Source organism: Arabidopsis lyrata (assembly GCF_000004255.2).
Source record: "Arabidopsis lyrata subsp. lyrata unplaced genomic scaffold ARALYscaffold_8, whole genome shotgun sequence".
NCBI classification, from domain to species: domain Eukaryota; kingdom Viridiplantae; phylum Streptophyta; class Magnoliopsida; order Brassicales; family Brassicaceae; genus Arabidopsis; species Arabidopsis lyrata.
The window spans coordinates 19,574,797-19,589,240 of NW_003302548.1; the positions used below are offsets into that span (position 1 = coordinate 19,574,797).

General features: G+C 34.2%; 4 protein-coding genes across 7 annotated transcripts; all 4 read left to right on the top strand.

The window, feature by feature from the left end:
- The first annotated feature begins 14 nt into the window (after positions 1-14).
- On the top strand, positions 15-1,846 carry LOC9300766 (defensin-like protein 272). The gene is made up of 2 exons (XM_021029343.1): positions 15-1,180; positions 1,527-1,846. Exon 1 carries the CDS (start codon positions 247-249, stop codon positions 484-486), a length of 240 nt encoding a protein of 79 aa, XP_020885002.1. The 5' UTR covers positions 15-246; the 3' UTR covers positions 487-1,180; positions 1,527-1,846.
- On the top strand, positions 1,823-3,182 carry LOC9300767 (F-box/kelch-repeat protein At5g60570). The gene has a single exon (XM_021029334.1). The coding sequence runs from the start codon at positions 1,850-1,852 to the stop codon at positions 3,008-3,010; it is 1,161 nt and encodes a 386-aa protein (XP_020884993.1). The 5' UTR covers positions 1,823-1,849; the 3' UTR covers positions 3,011-3,182.
- A 6,171-nt stretch (positions 3,183-9,353) lies between these two features.
- Positions 9,354-12,571, top strand: LOC9300768. Of its 3 annotated transcripts, XM_021016295.1 has the most exons (9): positions 9,657-9,781; positions 9,900-9,973; positions 10,283-10,771; positions 10,840-10,999; positions 11,087-11,369; positions 11,497-11,569; positions 11,677-11,767; positions 11,829-11,929; positions 12,140-12,548. In XM_021016295.1, exons 2-9 carry the CDS (start codon positions 9,902-9,904, stop codon positions 12,344-12,346), a joined length of 1,476 nt encoding a protein of 491 aa, XP_020871954.1. In that variant the 5' UTR covers positions 9,657-9,781; positions 9,900-9,901; the 3' UTR covers positions 12,347-12,548. The 3 variants fall into 3 exon arrangements, with proteins under 3 accessions (XP_020871953.1, XP_020871955.1, XP_020871954.1); XM_021016294.1 differs by having other exon boundaries at positions 9,354-9,973; positions 12,140-12,571; XM_021016296.1 differs by having other exon boundaries at positions 9,356-9,973; positions 11,850-11,929; positions 12,140-12,552.
- Positions 12,572-12,663: 92 nt separating this feature from the next.
- Positions 12,664-14,375, top strand: LOC9300769 (yrdC domain-containing protein, mitochondrial). Of its 2 annotated transcripts, XM_002864647.2 has the most exons (5): positions 12,664-12,830; positions 13,091-13,325; positions 13,410-13,585; positions 13,670-13,961; positions 14,078-14,375. In XM_002864647.2, exons 1-5 carry the CDS (start codon positions 12,755-12,757, stop codon positions 14,151-14,153), a joined length of 855 nt encoding a protein of 284 aa, XP_002864693.1. In that variant the 5' UTR covers positions 12,664-12,754; the 3' UTR covers positions 14,154-14,375. The 2 variants fall into 2 exon arrangements, with proteins under 2 accessions (XP_002864693.1, XP_020871958.1); XM_021016299.1 differs by lacking the exon at positions 14,078-14,375 and having other exon boundaries at positions 13,658-13,763.
- The last annotated feature ends 69 nt before the right edge of the window (positions 14,376-14,444 follow it).

Below are 14,444 nucleotides of genomic sequence, written 5' to 3' on the forward strand. Positions count from 1 at the left end.
CGTAAGTACTTTTTTCTTTTTTTTGTGCAAATTATAACGCATGTATTTAATATCTAACAGTTATCTATGTAACTTTAAAAGCTAACACAATTTTATAATTACTCAAACTTCTAACCATAAAAGCTAAAACCACAACATCAGGAAAAAGAAAACTATAAAGCAACCATTATTAGTTGTCAATTTATTCAACCAAAAAAACGTATTTCATATTTAACTGATAAAGTAGAAAAATCATCAAAAACGACGATGTCGTCAAAAATGAAATTTGCGGCTCTTCTCATCGTTGTAATTTCTCTCCTTGTTAACAATGTGAAATCCACTCGAGAGATAAACCTCTCCGGGGAAATTTGTGGATTCTATGAACCTGCTGTATTTTGTAAGAGAAAAGAAGATTGTTTTGAGAAATGTGGAGGCAGGCCTTCTAATAAAGTTTTCTGTGTGCGAACAGGACATGGCTTTGATCGTGTGTGTTGTTGTCGCGCTTAACATGTAATTGAACTGAGATCTTATTTTACTACAAACATAGAAATTATATATTTTTATCAATAAATTATTATACGTTTTTTTCTGCACATTTTCTCTCAATTTATTTCTTAACATTTTGTATGTGTGTCGATTAAAAATAGATACTAATGTAACATTTCTTAACATTCAATCCGTTTTCATATAATATAAATTTAACACTTAAAATATTATTTTCGGATTTATAACTATGTTTTGATTTATGTAAACCGTTTGATTCAACTAAAATTTTAATTACAAAATATTTTTTTAGGAGATTGGATACAGTTAATAAACGAGAATTTTTATGAAGGCCTTTCATATATAAATTTTGGGGTAAAAAATGGAATACCTAGAAAGTTTGGGATAAAAACGAAAGAGATAAATACAAGCTTTTAATCTTATATTTAAAAGTTTATGGAATAGACATTAATACAAGCTTCTTGTCTCTTGTTTGGCTTCTTCACTTGTTTATATGTAAGCAACAACCCTACCTTCTTCTTCTTCTTCTCTCTTTACCATTTTTTTTTCAGTTTCTCGCTTTTCCCAGTCCACTCTCTCTCTCTACCTTTTGACTCCATGCCGGTCGCCGGCGAAATATTCAACGGGTAATTAATTTCCGGGGATTGACCCGAGACGACGAGATCTAAATCTACCAGTGGAGTTATTTTTTGGGGGGGTAAGCTTGGAGATTAGTCTTCTCTTCTTCGTTTTTTTTATTGCTTGATTTTGTTCATTCTCTCTTGCCCTGTATGATCCTGGTTTTTGGATCTGGGCGCATTTTCCAATTTCAGATTTTTTATTGGGATTTTTGGGTTTTATAGTATCAGATTCGGATCTGATTTCTCTTTTTCACAATCATATGGAGATTTGACTTTGGCTCCGATTTGAGGATCGATCTTATGTTAATCTGTAATGATTCTATTTGGATCGGAGAAGAAAAAAAGCAACCATTTTTTTTTACATTTCTTTCTGTTTTTTGATTGGTTTAAAGATTCTGACATCGATTTCGGTATTTTCTACAGATTATTAATTTGGGTTTTGAATCGGAGCTAGAAAATTTTCCAACTTTGGAAGATTTTGAGGATGATGTTGTTGTTATATAGTTTTGATTGTTTGAAGATTTGATGGCCAAAATAATAAAGAGATGGAGATTCTTTTGGAGCAACAGTCGAAATCTGTGTCCGGATACTGGGACAAGAGTTGCCCAATTAAGCAAGACTTGCTTTTGATACTTGAAGAAGAAGAAGAAGAGTCTTGACAAAATTTGTTGTTTGTATTGCAATAGGTTTCTTTGTTTTTTGGTTGGGGTTGGATTCTTTGTATCGAAATAGGTTTTTAAACATTAATGGCTGCGGAAGAACATTCGAATAAGAGGAGAGAAGTCTCTGCTTCTGCTTCTGTAGTTGTGAATTTGATGGTAGGAGAGGAGAACGATGGTCATCGCCTCAGGTTGGGATCTACTGACTCGCTTCTCCCTGGTCTTATCGATGACGTTGCTCTTAATTGTCTTGCTTGGGTTCCGAGGTCAGATTATCCTTCCTTGTCATGTGTCAACAAGAAGTACAATAAGTTGATCAACGATGGTCATTTGTTTGCTCTGAGAAAAGAATTGGGGATAGTGGAGTATCTTGTTTTCATGGTTTGCGACCCGAGAGGTTGGTTGATGTTTTCTCCTATGAAAAAGAAGTGGATGGTGTTACCTAAAATGCCATGTGACGACTGCTTCAACCTCGCCGATAAAGAGTCTTTGGCTGTAGATGACGAGCTTTTGGTTTTCGGGAGAGAGTTGTTTCAGTTTGTGATTTGGAAATACAGTTTGAGGTCTCGGTGTTGGGTCAAATGCGAAGGAATGCATCGTCCTCGCTGCTTGTTTGCATCAGGAAGCCTCGGTGGAATTGCTATAGTTGCGGGAGGGACTGATATGAATGGGAATATATTAGCATCAGCTGAGCTTTATGATTCTTCGTCAGGGAGATGGGAAATGCTTCCCAATATGCATTCCCCTCGAAGACTGTGCTCGGGATTTTTCATGGACGGGAAATTCTATGTGATTGGAGGCATGTCGAGCCCGAATGTATCAGTTACTTTTGGGGAGGAATTTGATCTGGAGACAAGGAAATGGAGGAAGATAGAAGGAATGTATCCAAATGTGAACCGAGCAGCACAGGCTCCACCTCTTGTTGTAGTGGTTAACAACGAGCTATTCACGCTCGAGTACTCAACCAATATGGTGAAGAAGTATGATAAGGTGAAGAACAAATGGGAAGTGATGGGAAGATTACCGCCGATGGTGGACTCGTCAAACGGTTGGGGACTGGCGTTTAAACCGTGCGGGGACCAATTGTTGGTGTTTTGTGGGCAACGAGGTCCTCACGGCGAGGGCATTGTGGTGAATTCTTGGTGTCCGAAAGCAGGAGCTAAAGATGGAAACTTGGATTGGAAAGTGCTTGGAGTTAAAGAAAATGTTGGTGTGTTTGTGTATAACTGCGCAGTGATGGGTTGTTAAAAAAGAAACCATCTTTGTTTCTTCAACTTGGAAAGTTGGGTGTTCTTCTTCTTCTACTTTTCTATTGACTGGTCTTTTGTTTTTGCTATTGGGATTATTATAATGCTTTATGTGTTTGTTCTGCGTTTAATTTGTGGGTAAATTGGAAAAAGAAAGAAGAGAAAATTCATTACGCTGCAAAATGTTTTCCCTGTTTTTTACTTTTAAAATTCATCGTTTACTCGAATGGAAAGAGAAAAGAGTTGGATTGTTGTGAATAGTGAAAATACTAAATCTGCGTTTTTGTAGTGATAACTTAGATATAAGTCATTTTCATACGTGAAAGCAATAGGAGATTGATGATCCTATGACTAATCTTTGGTCCTACACGCCCCAAAGCCGGATGCATTAGGAATTTACTAAGTTGCATGGAATCAGAAGCGGGTGCGGGGAAGCGAAGCGTTTGGAAACGTGGAAGCGATTTTTTCAAAAATTTATTATATGGGTACGTTTTGGAAGCGTGTAATATATATATATATATATATATATATATATATAATCAAATGTGATTAAATAACTCAAATGTGATTAAATAACTCTTGTCTTAAATAAAAGAGATCCAATACTTAATTAAGTTGATTAGAGATTAAAAAAAAACATAACGCATAAGTCAAAGATTTGGACCATCGTCTTCCTTTTCATTTTCATCACCATTAGCAAACACTCTCAACAACTCACTTAACGCTTAGTTATACTTGGACATTATAATTACTTCTACGAATGGGCTTTAGTTAGACCCATTAGACAACACCTTTCTTCTGTTGGGCCACACCTTAACCACTTAGGCCCACTCCATCTCTTAACTCAAAACACATCTTCTTTTTACGTTGACTCCTTCTTCTTCTTTAGTTGACCTCTCTTCTTCTTCAACCATGACAACTTCTTCTTCTTGTTCTACTTCAGAACTTCCTTGTTCTTCATCATCACTAACCTAGCTTTCTCTTTTGCAGGGCCAATCAAATGGGTCAATCCCAACAAGAGTTTTGCCAAAGACGAAATTTAGCCACGATTGGTATTCTCTTGTTTAGTAAACTGTAATTAGGGTTTTTTAATTTCATATTTAATTAAGAAATACAAAAAATATATCACGCTTCCTAAATATTTCCTTAATAACGATTCCAAAATCAGAATCGCATAAAAATAGAACGCTTCCTAAACGGAATCATAGCTTTCAAAACGCTTCTGATTTCCTTTTTTTCGGAATCGCGCTTCCACCACGCTTCCGGGCGCTTCCTGAAGCTTCCGATTCCGTTTTAGCTTCCGAAGCGGGAATCGGACTACGGACGGAGCTTCCGTGCTTCCTAGGGAATTTATGATCATTTAACAAAACAATAATACGGTTTGTTTCGAGGGTGAGAATTTAATGCAGTCAAGATCTTTTTTTCGAATAGTACGTACTACAAACAAAGTAGTCTGAAAAATTTCAGTGAGCTGATAAAGTATTCATGTGATCCTTATTTTTGCAGTCATCAGTACACATTTGGAATCTTGGGGTAAGTTCGATGTGGTACAACTTAGTTCATAAATCTTTATTTTTATTTTATTTTTCTTATTTTGTGAAATATTTTCTTGGGAAAGTATAATGTAAAATTTGCTAACGACAAAAGAAAACATAATGTACTAGTACTTGTTAAGTTATTAGGCCGCTCTCAAGTCAACTACTACACCCACAAAGATATTGCAGCTTCATGATTCATATTCTTAGCCCATTATTAAAAAACGGGCTTTTTGATCGGATGTGGACTTTAAACTCGACAGGTCTGCAAGAACTACAAGTCACAAGTAGATCGGCTTGTAACTTTGTAAGCTAAAAAAAAAAAAAAAGAGAGAGGATAATGACGCGTCGAATCTGATGGATTGGATTATCGCGTTTACATGACTTGTAGTATTTACAATTTTCCAATTTGGTCATGTATTCCCCAAGGGACCAACCTAGTTTTTGCAATTTTGCATGCATGAAAGTTAACATCAAATATTATCTAGTGTCATGGAAGTTATAAAAAAATCCACTATATTTATGGATTTCTTTAGAGGTGATGGAATGGAAACTATCATTTTAAGAAAAAATACCATATTTTTGATAAAGACAACCAAAATACTGTTATCACAAAACAATAACTCATCCTATCTTCTTTTTTTTTTTTTTTTGTGGATAAAGTTAAAGGTTTTACTATTGAACCTATCTTGAAAACTATAAGAACTAAAATGCTAATAAATACGGATAGTCCAATAAAATTAAAAAAAAAAAAGCTTTTGTCAGGACTCAGGTGATATAATCTTCAAGAATGTATACTTTAAGATTTAATTTTCCAGAAGAAAAGACAAAATTTTATGGCTGTGTCAAAAACCCACTTAGATCATTTGTACGTAGGCGGCATTTAAGTGTACTTATTATAAAGAATCTTCTAGTTGATTCCTTCTCCCCAACAATGTGGGTCTTCGAGCTAGCTTGACCTCAGGTTTAATACACACACTTCGTTTGTATGATTTATTACATATATATATATATATGGGTAGTTCACGATTCATGCACCTGCGATAAGTGCAAAACTGTGCACCTGCGATAAGTGCAAAACTGTAAACCCTATACATTACCAAGAGATGTCGTCATAAGTCAATATATGTAGTCCTAATACATACTAATCCTATAACCACTTCAGAAAAGTAATAATGAACCAACCTATAATAATGTACATATGTAGAGAGAGCGAGATTGCCTACCAATTAATTTGCTTTAGCTTTGCCTTTTGTGTAGGCCAATTCTGGTTGGTTTGGATCACTTTGGTACGCTACTTTCACGTAATCGGTAGGTTTGGCCATTCAGATATAAAAACATCCATATCAGAATACTCGATTTAGTTCATTTTCCTTTACATGCATAACTGGAAATATATCAGTTAATAGAATTTTGTGTTTTTGTCAAGGAAATAGAATTTTGTTTCTAGAAATAAAATTTATTCTCTTTAAGCTACATGAAATTTTCACAACAAATTAAATTGGGAACTTTCACAAATTTTTGTGTATATTCACAATTTTTTTGAAACAAAAATCAATAATGATCGATTACGTATTATTTTATGTTAAACTACTACACCATCAATTCTTTAACAAAAAAAAAAAACTACTACACCATCAATTTGTGCCACCCTTTAAACCTACGCCGATTTATTAGAAGCTTCCAATAACATAACAAATCTAGTGAAATTAGTGTGTTAGTCACTTAGTCTATACATATAAAAAAGGGATTATTGTTTAAAATGTCCTTTTTTGGGAAAAACTTATGAAAATGCCCTTTTTTGAATAGTTTACGGATTTTGCCCTTTTTTAACACTTAAAAATGTACGTATTTAGGATTTTTTTTTTCCAAAAATACGTACTTTATACCAAATACTAAACCCTAAGAACAAATGGAACCGACTAAACCCAAACATAACGAGTGAAACGCATGTTAAATCATATTTTTGGAGCATGAAAAAGGGCAAAATGCATAAACTATTCAAAAAAGGGCAAAATCTACAAATGCCCTTATGAAAAAGGACAAAATCCATAATTTATTCTATAAAAAATATAAAGACCGAGTTAGAATTTGGAAACATATAGGAAAAAAATTGTTTAGTTGTGTTTGCATTTGAAAGCAAGTTAGGGAAAAAAAAATCACCTAAAATCAAGTAAAATAAAAAATGATATTATTAAATGAAAAATGATAGGCTGTTATTTAAACATATTAATATTTTTAATGTGCTAGATATCTAATTAAACTCCTATATACAATGACTCATATTTTACACTTTTTATGTTTGGTACTGTAGAATATTATTTCGTTACCACACTTACTTAGCAAAATTTAGAAATGAGTGAGAATTAAATGGAGAGAAACAAAAAAAAATTCTTCAATAGAAATGCAAATTAAAAGCTTCAATCTAACACCTCCGATAAAGAGGCTGGTTTTGAATTCAAGTCAAAAATTAGCTTTATTGATGAGTGATTACTTCTGCAATGTTTTTAAAAAGCAGAGATTCTTCCTAAGAAACAAAATATGTAAACTAAAGTCACCTTTATTTTAGGCATCATTTTAAAGCCGAATTCAAATAAAATATCGACTTTCTCCTTCTTTAAAATCAGCATTTACGAAGAATGTTTGTAGAACACACAAAAAAATGACTAACTTTTTTTTTATAGGTTATGTATGTTTGTGGCTATTCATTATCAAAGAAATATAAGCGGTCACCAGAAAAGCATTGCATGTCAAAATATACTGCATTTATCATCCCTTATATATTTATTGAAAATCATTTTTAAAAAATAACCTTACTTTTCATGTGTGATTAACGAAAATATCATGCTAACGTATCATTCTCATAGATCTTCTTAATCTATTTAGTTAACAACCCAATATTTATTAGGATATTTACAGATTTTGCCATTAGTTTTACTTATGTTTATTTTTTCAAATTAATTTATACTCTTTATTTTTCTCAATTAATAAAACGAAAATATAGTTAAAATATGTAATTAAGAGATACAAATCTATACAAAATAGAGTATCTAATATTTTATGTATCTATTTATATAACAAGATATATATCATAAATCATGATAAAAATAAAATTTAATACATAACGAAAATTTTCAATCTTGATAATTATTAATACACGGCTGGTTATCTAATAATATAAAATTTGAACACTTTCAATATTATCAATATATTAAAATATCTTTAATAATCGTTTTGTTCCGCACATAATACAGGATATTATCTAGTAAATGATAAAAAGTGATAAATAATCATTTTTATTGGCCTAAACTGTGTAGATTATTGTAAGAAAATTTGTATGCAAGGGAATACTAAATTTTGTTATCCTTTTATTTATTTATATATAAATGGAATAACTGGGTAAATATTCAGCTTGGAGTGTATATTAAAATGAATTAAAGGAAAACAAAAGGTTAAAAAAATTGTCAGGCCAGAGCATATTTTATCATTTTAATGGTTATAGTATAGAATAATTATTTAATGAGATAACGTATTATCTGCACCCACGTAACTAAGCATAAACTTCACGCATGATCGTGATGTATGAACATTCCGATCTCTAAGTACTTAACACCAACCAAGCAAAAGTTAAACCTAATGCATCACTAGCAAACTTTAATGTTATAAATATCAAAATTCCTTACAAAAATACTAATACGAATCTTGCCACAATTTATGTAATTATATCTAGTCATATTATGTTATTTAATAGTTTTCACTTTATACAGTTAAATCTAGTAAACATTGCGCTTGGAAAAGTGTAAATATTTTCACAACACACTTTCGTAAATGTTAACAAACATAGAGCAAACACAATTTTTAACATCAAACAAAGAAAAAAATAGAGAAAATAAACTTGAGTGTTTTTTAAAAATTAAATATAGTAGAATGAGATTATTATAGGAATTAGGTTAACCCGCCTAATAAATGTCCCGTCCAGCTAATCCAAAACTATGTTAATTGTAATTTAAATTTGATACATCAAACCTATTTCTGGAAAATGATTTTTTTTTTTTTGGGGTCAAAACTAGTTCCTCTTTGGAAACCGTGACACGGTTCTAGTGACTAATACACATGAGAACTAGAATACAAATGCAGGTGTTACATCAAACTTGAGTGATATCAAAAAGAGATTTAATTGAATTGAATAGAAAAAAGGAGAAGAAAGCCACTAATCACTATGATAGTACACATGTCACACAATCACAGTTATACACAAAATGTAAATTACATCATTTCGTTCGTCTTATCAAATTGTGCCGCGCCGCATCATATAACACGCAGCATTCACTATTTTTTGTTTTTAGTGTCAAATTGGTAGGATTATGTTAATGATTTTTGTTTATCTCTATAGAAAACTATACTAGTATCTTTTTAACTAAATCAAATGCCGTGACAGAAAATACAGATAAGTCAAATTTTCAATAATAAATAAAAAGTTTACAAATTATCAAAAATATATAAATTTGTACTTTATGATTGAATTAATTATTTAAAGTTTTAATTTGTATTTTGTCACTACTAAACATATTTTGTCACTACTAAACATATTTGTTCTGTTTATAGCATTACAAATATTCAAAGCCTAGGCTAAAAAAATTACAGATTAATTAAAATTTATAAGCCGACACAAGTGACTTATCCAGAATTTATTTTGAAAATTTACATCAAATGGCAAAAAACCAAAAAACGAAAAAAACTCGTAATACTTTTTAGCCTTTTAGGCAAGAAGATGATGAAAATACGAGAGAAGTGAGAAGTAGGCCCATCTCTCTCTTGTGAGAATCATGCTTTTCTCTCTCTCTTCTCTTGCAGTCCTTCCTTTTTCTCATTCTTCTTCTTCCCCATTTACAGCCCAATTCCACTATCTTCCTCATCATCATCATAATAAGCACTAATCTCGAGAAGATAAAGAGACAACAATCACCTCTCTCTCTCTCTCTCTCTGTCACTTTTGTTTCTTCCGTTTCAAAGTTTCTTCCTTTTGGGCGGGTTTTAAGGAAATTTTGGAACTTTTCTCTTTTTGGAGACGTTTCTTAGATTTCTGGGCTTCTTCTAGTTGTTTTCTACTTCTAGCTACTGTGTCACGCTTTTCTCTAGCAAAAACTTTGATGCTTCTTAATATAAGAAGATTATTCTGAGATTTTTCTCTGGCCTTCTAAATTATTAAAGTCTTCTTTTTTATATCTATTGTTAAGGTTTGGCTTCGTTGTCTCTTCCTCTTACCTCTGCTTTTTGGTGCAGAGTTTTTGAATTTTGGGAATATTAAAGGTTGCCTGAGAACTGAAATCAATCTCTTGCTGTATGTTTGTATAGTGATGGGTACTGAAGAGAAGCCTCTTAATTCTCTTGATTCAAGTCATGGTGATTCTTCCCCTGCTTCAAATCAGGTACATATACTAATACATACACATCAAATTTATGTATCTATGCAAAGTATTGATCTTTGGTTTCAAAGATTTGAACTTTGAATGAATTAGATGTGTCTATTGAATGGAATTGAGAAGATTAGAGTTTTTGTTGTGCTAATTGCTTGGCATGTTTGAAAATTTCATGCTTTTGGTTTTGGAGCAGATCAAATCTCTGATTAGTGTTGTTAGTTTCATGATCCAAGTGATTACTTCTCTTGATAAATTGATGTGTTGTTTGAATTCTCATAGAACTCTTTTGTTACTTTCATCTTTGTTTTTGATGAGAAGGCTGAAGGATCATCTGCTATAACAGAAGAGACTTCTGCAAATGTTCAACAATGGAGGCGAAAGAACCTCTCTTTACAGATACCCTCTAGAGCAGCTGGTCTCTCTCCTGAAGATTCGGTTGTTATCAAAATGCCTCCAACGCCTAGTCCAACTCCGAGAAGAGTCAACTTTTCTTTGACTTCTAGTTCTCCAGGTCCTACTCCTACTTCTTCTTCTGTTCTTCCGCGTGGCAAATCGTCCTTGAAGAATCTATTGCCAAAAGCTGGGTGTAAACCAAAAATCTCTAACACCGATATCGAGAAGGGACAAGGGAATGCCTGTTCTCCTTCTGCATCCCAGGAGAAGGCTTCGATATCGAGGTCATTATCACTTTCAAAGTTATTTACACCTAGGATCAAGAGAACATCATCTCTACCTGTGACTCCCATTATTCTTTCAAACTCAGAGTCAGCTCACGGAGGAACCAGTGTTGCTCCTCAAACTCCAAACGTAAGCTTTGTCATGTACCATTTCAGAGAACCTTACGATTGTTTAGGTACTTATACTTGGTATTGCAGAGAAAAGGGAGTGTGCACATAGCTCGCTCTCGCTCTGTGCCTCTTAATGACAAGGAATTAAGCCTAAAGGGAATGGATTCATTCTTCAGAGTAATTCCTTCGACTCCTCGTGTAAAGGAAGGAGATGTTTTCTCAAATGCATCAGAGGCTGGTACTACTGGTAAGTTCACGTTTCAATCGGTTATATGATTTCTTTTTCTTCGGAGACATTAATTTACTGGACACAACAAATCTATGTATTGAACAGAAACAGGTGATGCTGATGGAGAAGACATACCTGAGGATGAAGCCGTTTGTAGGATTTGTTTGGTAGAGCTCTGTGAGGGAGGAGAAACCTTAAAAATGGAGTGTAGTTGCAAAGGAGAACTTGCTCTTGCCCACAAAGATTGTGCTCTTAAATGGTTCACCATAAAGGGTAACAAGACTTGTGAGGTGTGTAAACAAGAAGTTAAGAACTTACCTGTAACACTCTTACGGATCCAAAGCCTTCGAAATTCTGGTGTTCCTCAGCTAGATGTCTCTGGCTACAGGTAAAAATACTCCTCATTTCTCATTTTTGTACAAATTTTCTGTAAGATTTAAACTTAACAGAGTATTCAAACTTTCTTTTGGTTAAATAGTAAGCTTCACCTAAATCTCTGCATAATTTTTCAACAGGGTTTGGCAGGAGGTGCCAGTTCTAGTAATCATTAGCATGCTCGCTTACTTCTGCTTCCTCGAGCAGCTCCTGGTAATCCGTCTCTACTGTTTATAAGCACCCTTAACAACAACTAGCATCCGGATTTAGACATACATATACTACAGATAGATATCTATAACAGTAAGTTTCATTTGTAGGTTGAGAAAATGGGTACAGGTGCAATCGCGATATCGCTGCCGTTTTCTTGTATTCTTGGTCTTCTTGCATCCATGACCGCATCAACCATGGGTATGTCTTCTTTTAGAAAATACTCTTGCCAAAGTGCTCCTCCACTCTGATCCGTTTTTAGTTCTGGAATATTCCTATGCAGTAATGAGAAGATTTGTCTGGATTTACGCATCTGTCCAGTTTGCGTTGGTTGTTCTCTTCGCCCATATATTTTACTCTGTGGTTAGTGCTCTTCAACACATCTTTTTTTCCTTCCCTTGTGAGACATAATAATTGAACATGGTGCAATGCACATCCTTAAAGCTAAAAGGACTCCTGAGCTTTTGGTTTAGCCGATATGGATCAAGACGTTTGAGAACCTTTATCATATATAATATCAGTCTATAAACTCAAAATTTGTGTTGCTAAAGTTCGATCTCTCGGTGGTAACAGGTGAAGTTGCAACCAGTACTGTCAGTTCTTCTGTCAACATTTGCTGGATTTGGTGTATGCATATGCGGAAGTTCAGTGATGGTTGAGTTTGTGAGATGGAGACGAAGATGGCGAGCCAGAAGGCTAGAGCAACAGCTGAACCAGGCTCAGACACCGCCCCAACCGCTGGATCCAACCTCCTCTCTGCATCATTCAAATGCCTCATAGAGCCCAGAAGTGGAAAGAAGATTTTACATTTATACAGTAGTTTGGTTAATGTTATGCAATGATTTGTATAAAAGAAAAGAGAAAGTGATCAAGGAATGCTTAAAGATTGTTTCCTTTGCTTGTTTCGCTTCTTTACATATTTGTATCTTTGATTTGCTCAATCTCTGCAAATGAAATGTTTGTAGTAGTATTGTATTTTAAACTCTCTTCTTTGTATAATAAAAAGATTTACTCTTTGTTCAAAAAAAAAAAAAAAAAAAAGATTTACTCATAATCAAATGGAACAAATGGGTCACGAGGTAATCACGTGCCAATTTCCTGAAAACTCTTCTTCCCTGTTTCTGACTCAGGCTTAAGTCTTCGTTCTTCTTCTCGACGACGACGGTGTCGAGATTATTATTACTTGCAATGAATCTCTCCACGAGGCTCGCTGAGAAACTTCCTGGAATCTTACCGGCGCCGTCTTCTCCTCTTCTACGTAAAGGTTGGTTCTTTTTAATCTGTTCTGTGTTTGGTTCACGTCTTTTTGGAAATTGCTTGTTTGGTTTGGATTCAATTTAAAGGGAAATCTTTTCTGGGTTTCTCCTCGTCTGTTTGATTTGTCTCTGAGTGATGAAGGAAACTTTCGTGTTCAGTATCTCTCTACCTCTTATCTTTACTAGGTTTTAGGTCGTAAGGTTCAATCTCAAATTCACAAGCTAATGAGGGGGTTTGTCAAATTTTTCTTCTCATGTGTGTATTTAGGAATCTCCGAGTTAAGATGCTTTTCAATTGCTAACCACAGTAGAAGACTGAGATGGGGATTACAAAAGAAGATGGTTTGGAGTTTGGAGAGAGCTGAGACCTGTGTAGTTAGCAATTCATGTTTAGTTCATCCTGCAACTGAAGCCTATGCACAAGAAGCTATTGAAGCTATTAAATCCGAGAAAGTTATCGCCGTGCCTACCGATACGCTTTATGGCTTCGCTTGTGATGCTTGGTAATTGAAAAATCTTCACTTTGTTAGCTGAAGTAAGCTCTTACATTGCCTGGACTGAGTTGTGATTTATATGAACATTAACAGTTCTTTAGAAGCAGTTAACCGGATATATGAGATCAAAGGGCGTAAACTTACAAGCCCTTTAGCCATCTGCGTTGGTGATGTATTAGATATTAAGAGAGTTGCTACAACTAACCACTTACCTCACGGTTTACTCGATTCGCTCTTGCCCGGTCCTGTCACTATTGTACTTCAGCGAGGTTTGAATTGAATTGTCTTCTTAATGTGGTTGCATATGATATGATCTCTTTTATGTGAGAGTGTTCTTGTAGTGTTTTAAACAGGTGAATCAAGCATTCTTGAAAAGTCCTTGAACCCTGGGATTGGTACTATTGGAGTACGGGTTCCAGATTGCGAATTCATTAGAGAAGTGTCGAGAGGTTCGGGAAGTGTGTTGGCTCTTACAAGTGCTAACCTAAGCGGTGATAGAAGCAGCGTTTGTGTTAAAGATTTTGAGAATCTTTGGCAGCATTGTGCTTATGTCTATGATGGTGGTTTGCTTCCATCGGGTCGCGCTGGATCTACAATTGTCGATCTGACGAAAGCCGGAAAGTATAAGATCATTAGACCCGGAAGGTATGCAATAGTTGATTAGATCAATCCATGCGGAGTAATGAATCTAAAGTCTGAATATTTGTTGGGTTCTTGAACTAAAATGACTTAAAATAATGTTGCTTTTGTTGTTGATTTAGCGCGAAGCAAGCAACAGTGGTGATTCTTGAAAAGTATTTGCTGGAAGAAGAAGAAGAAGAAGAAGAAGACCGTTAAGAGAAGAAAGCTTATAACACACTGAATCTGAGGTTTTGTTTTGGTTCTTAGCGTATGCAAATGCTACCTATAATTTTCATGGTACGCATGTGTAATTTAAAGAAACTTGGTGGACCGTTTCATAATTTTTACTTTTTAAGTTTCATATTATTGCTCCATTTGGAAAATGAACTTTGTTGTAATTTTATAAAAATTTATCAAATAATATGGAAAATTTTCCTATTTTTAAGAACAACACATTATTGTATCCATATTTTTTCTTATAAAAGGTGTCAATTGTTCAATAAAGGA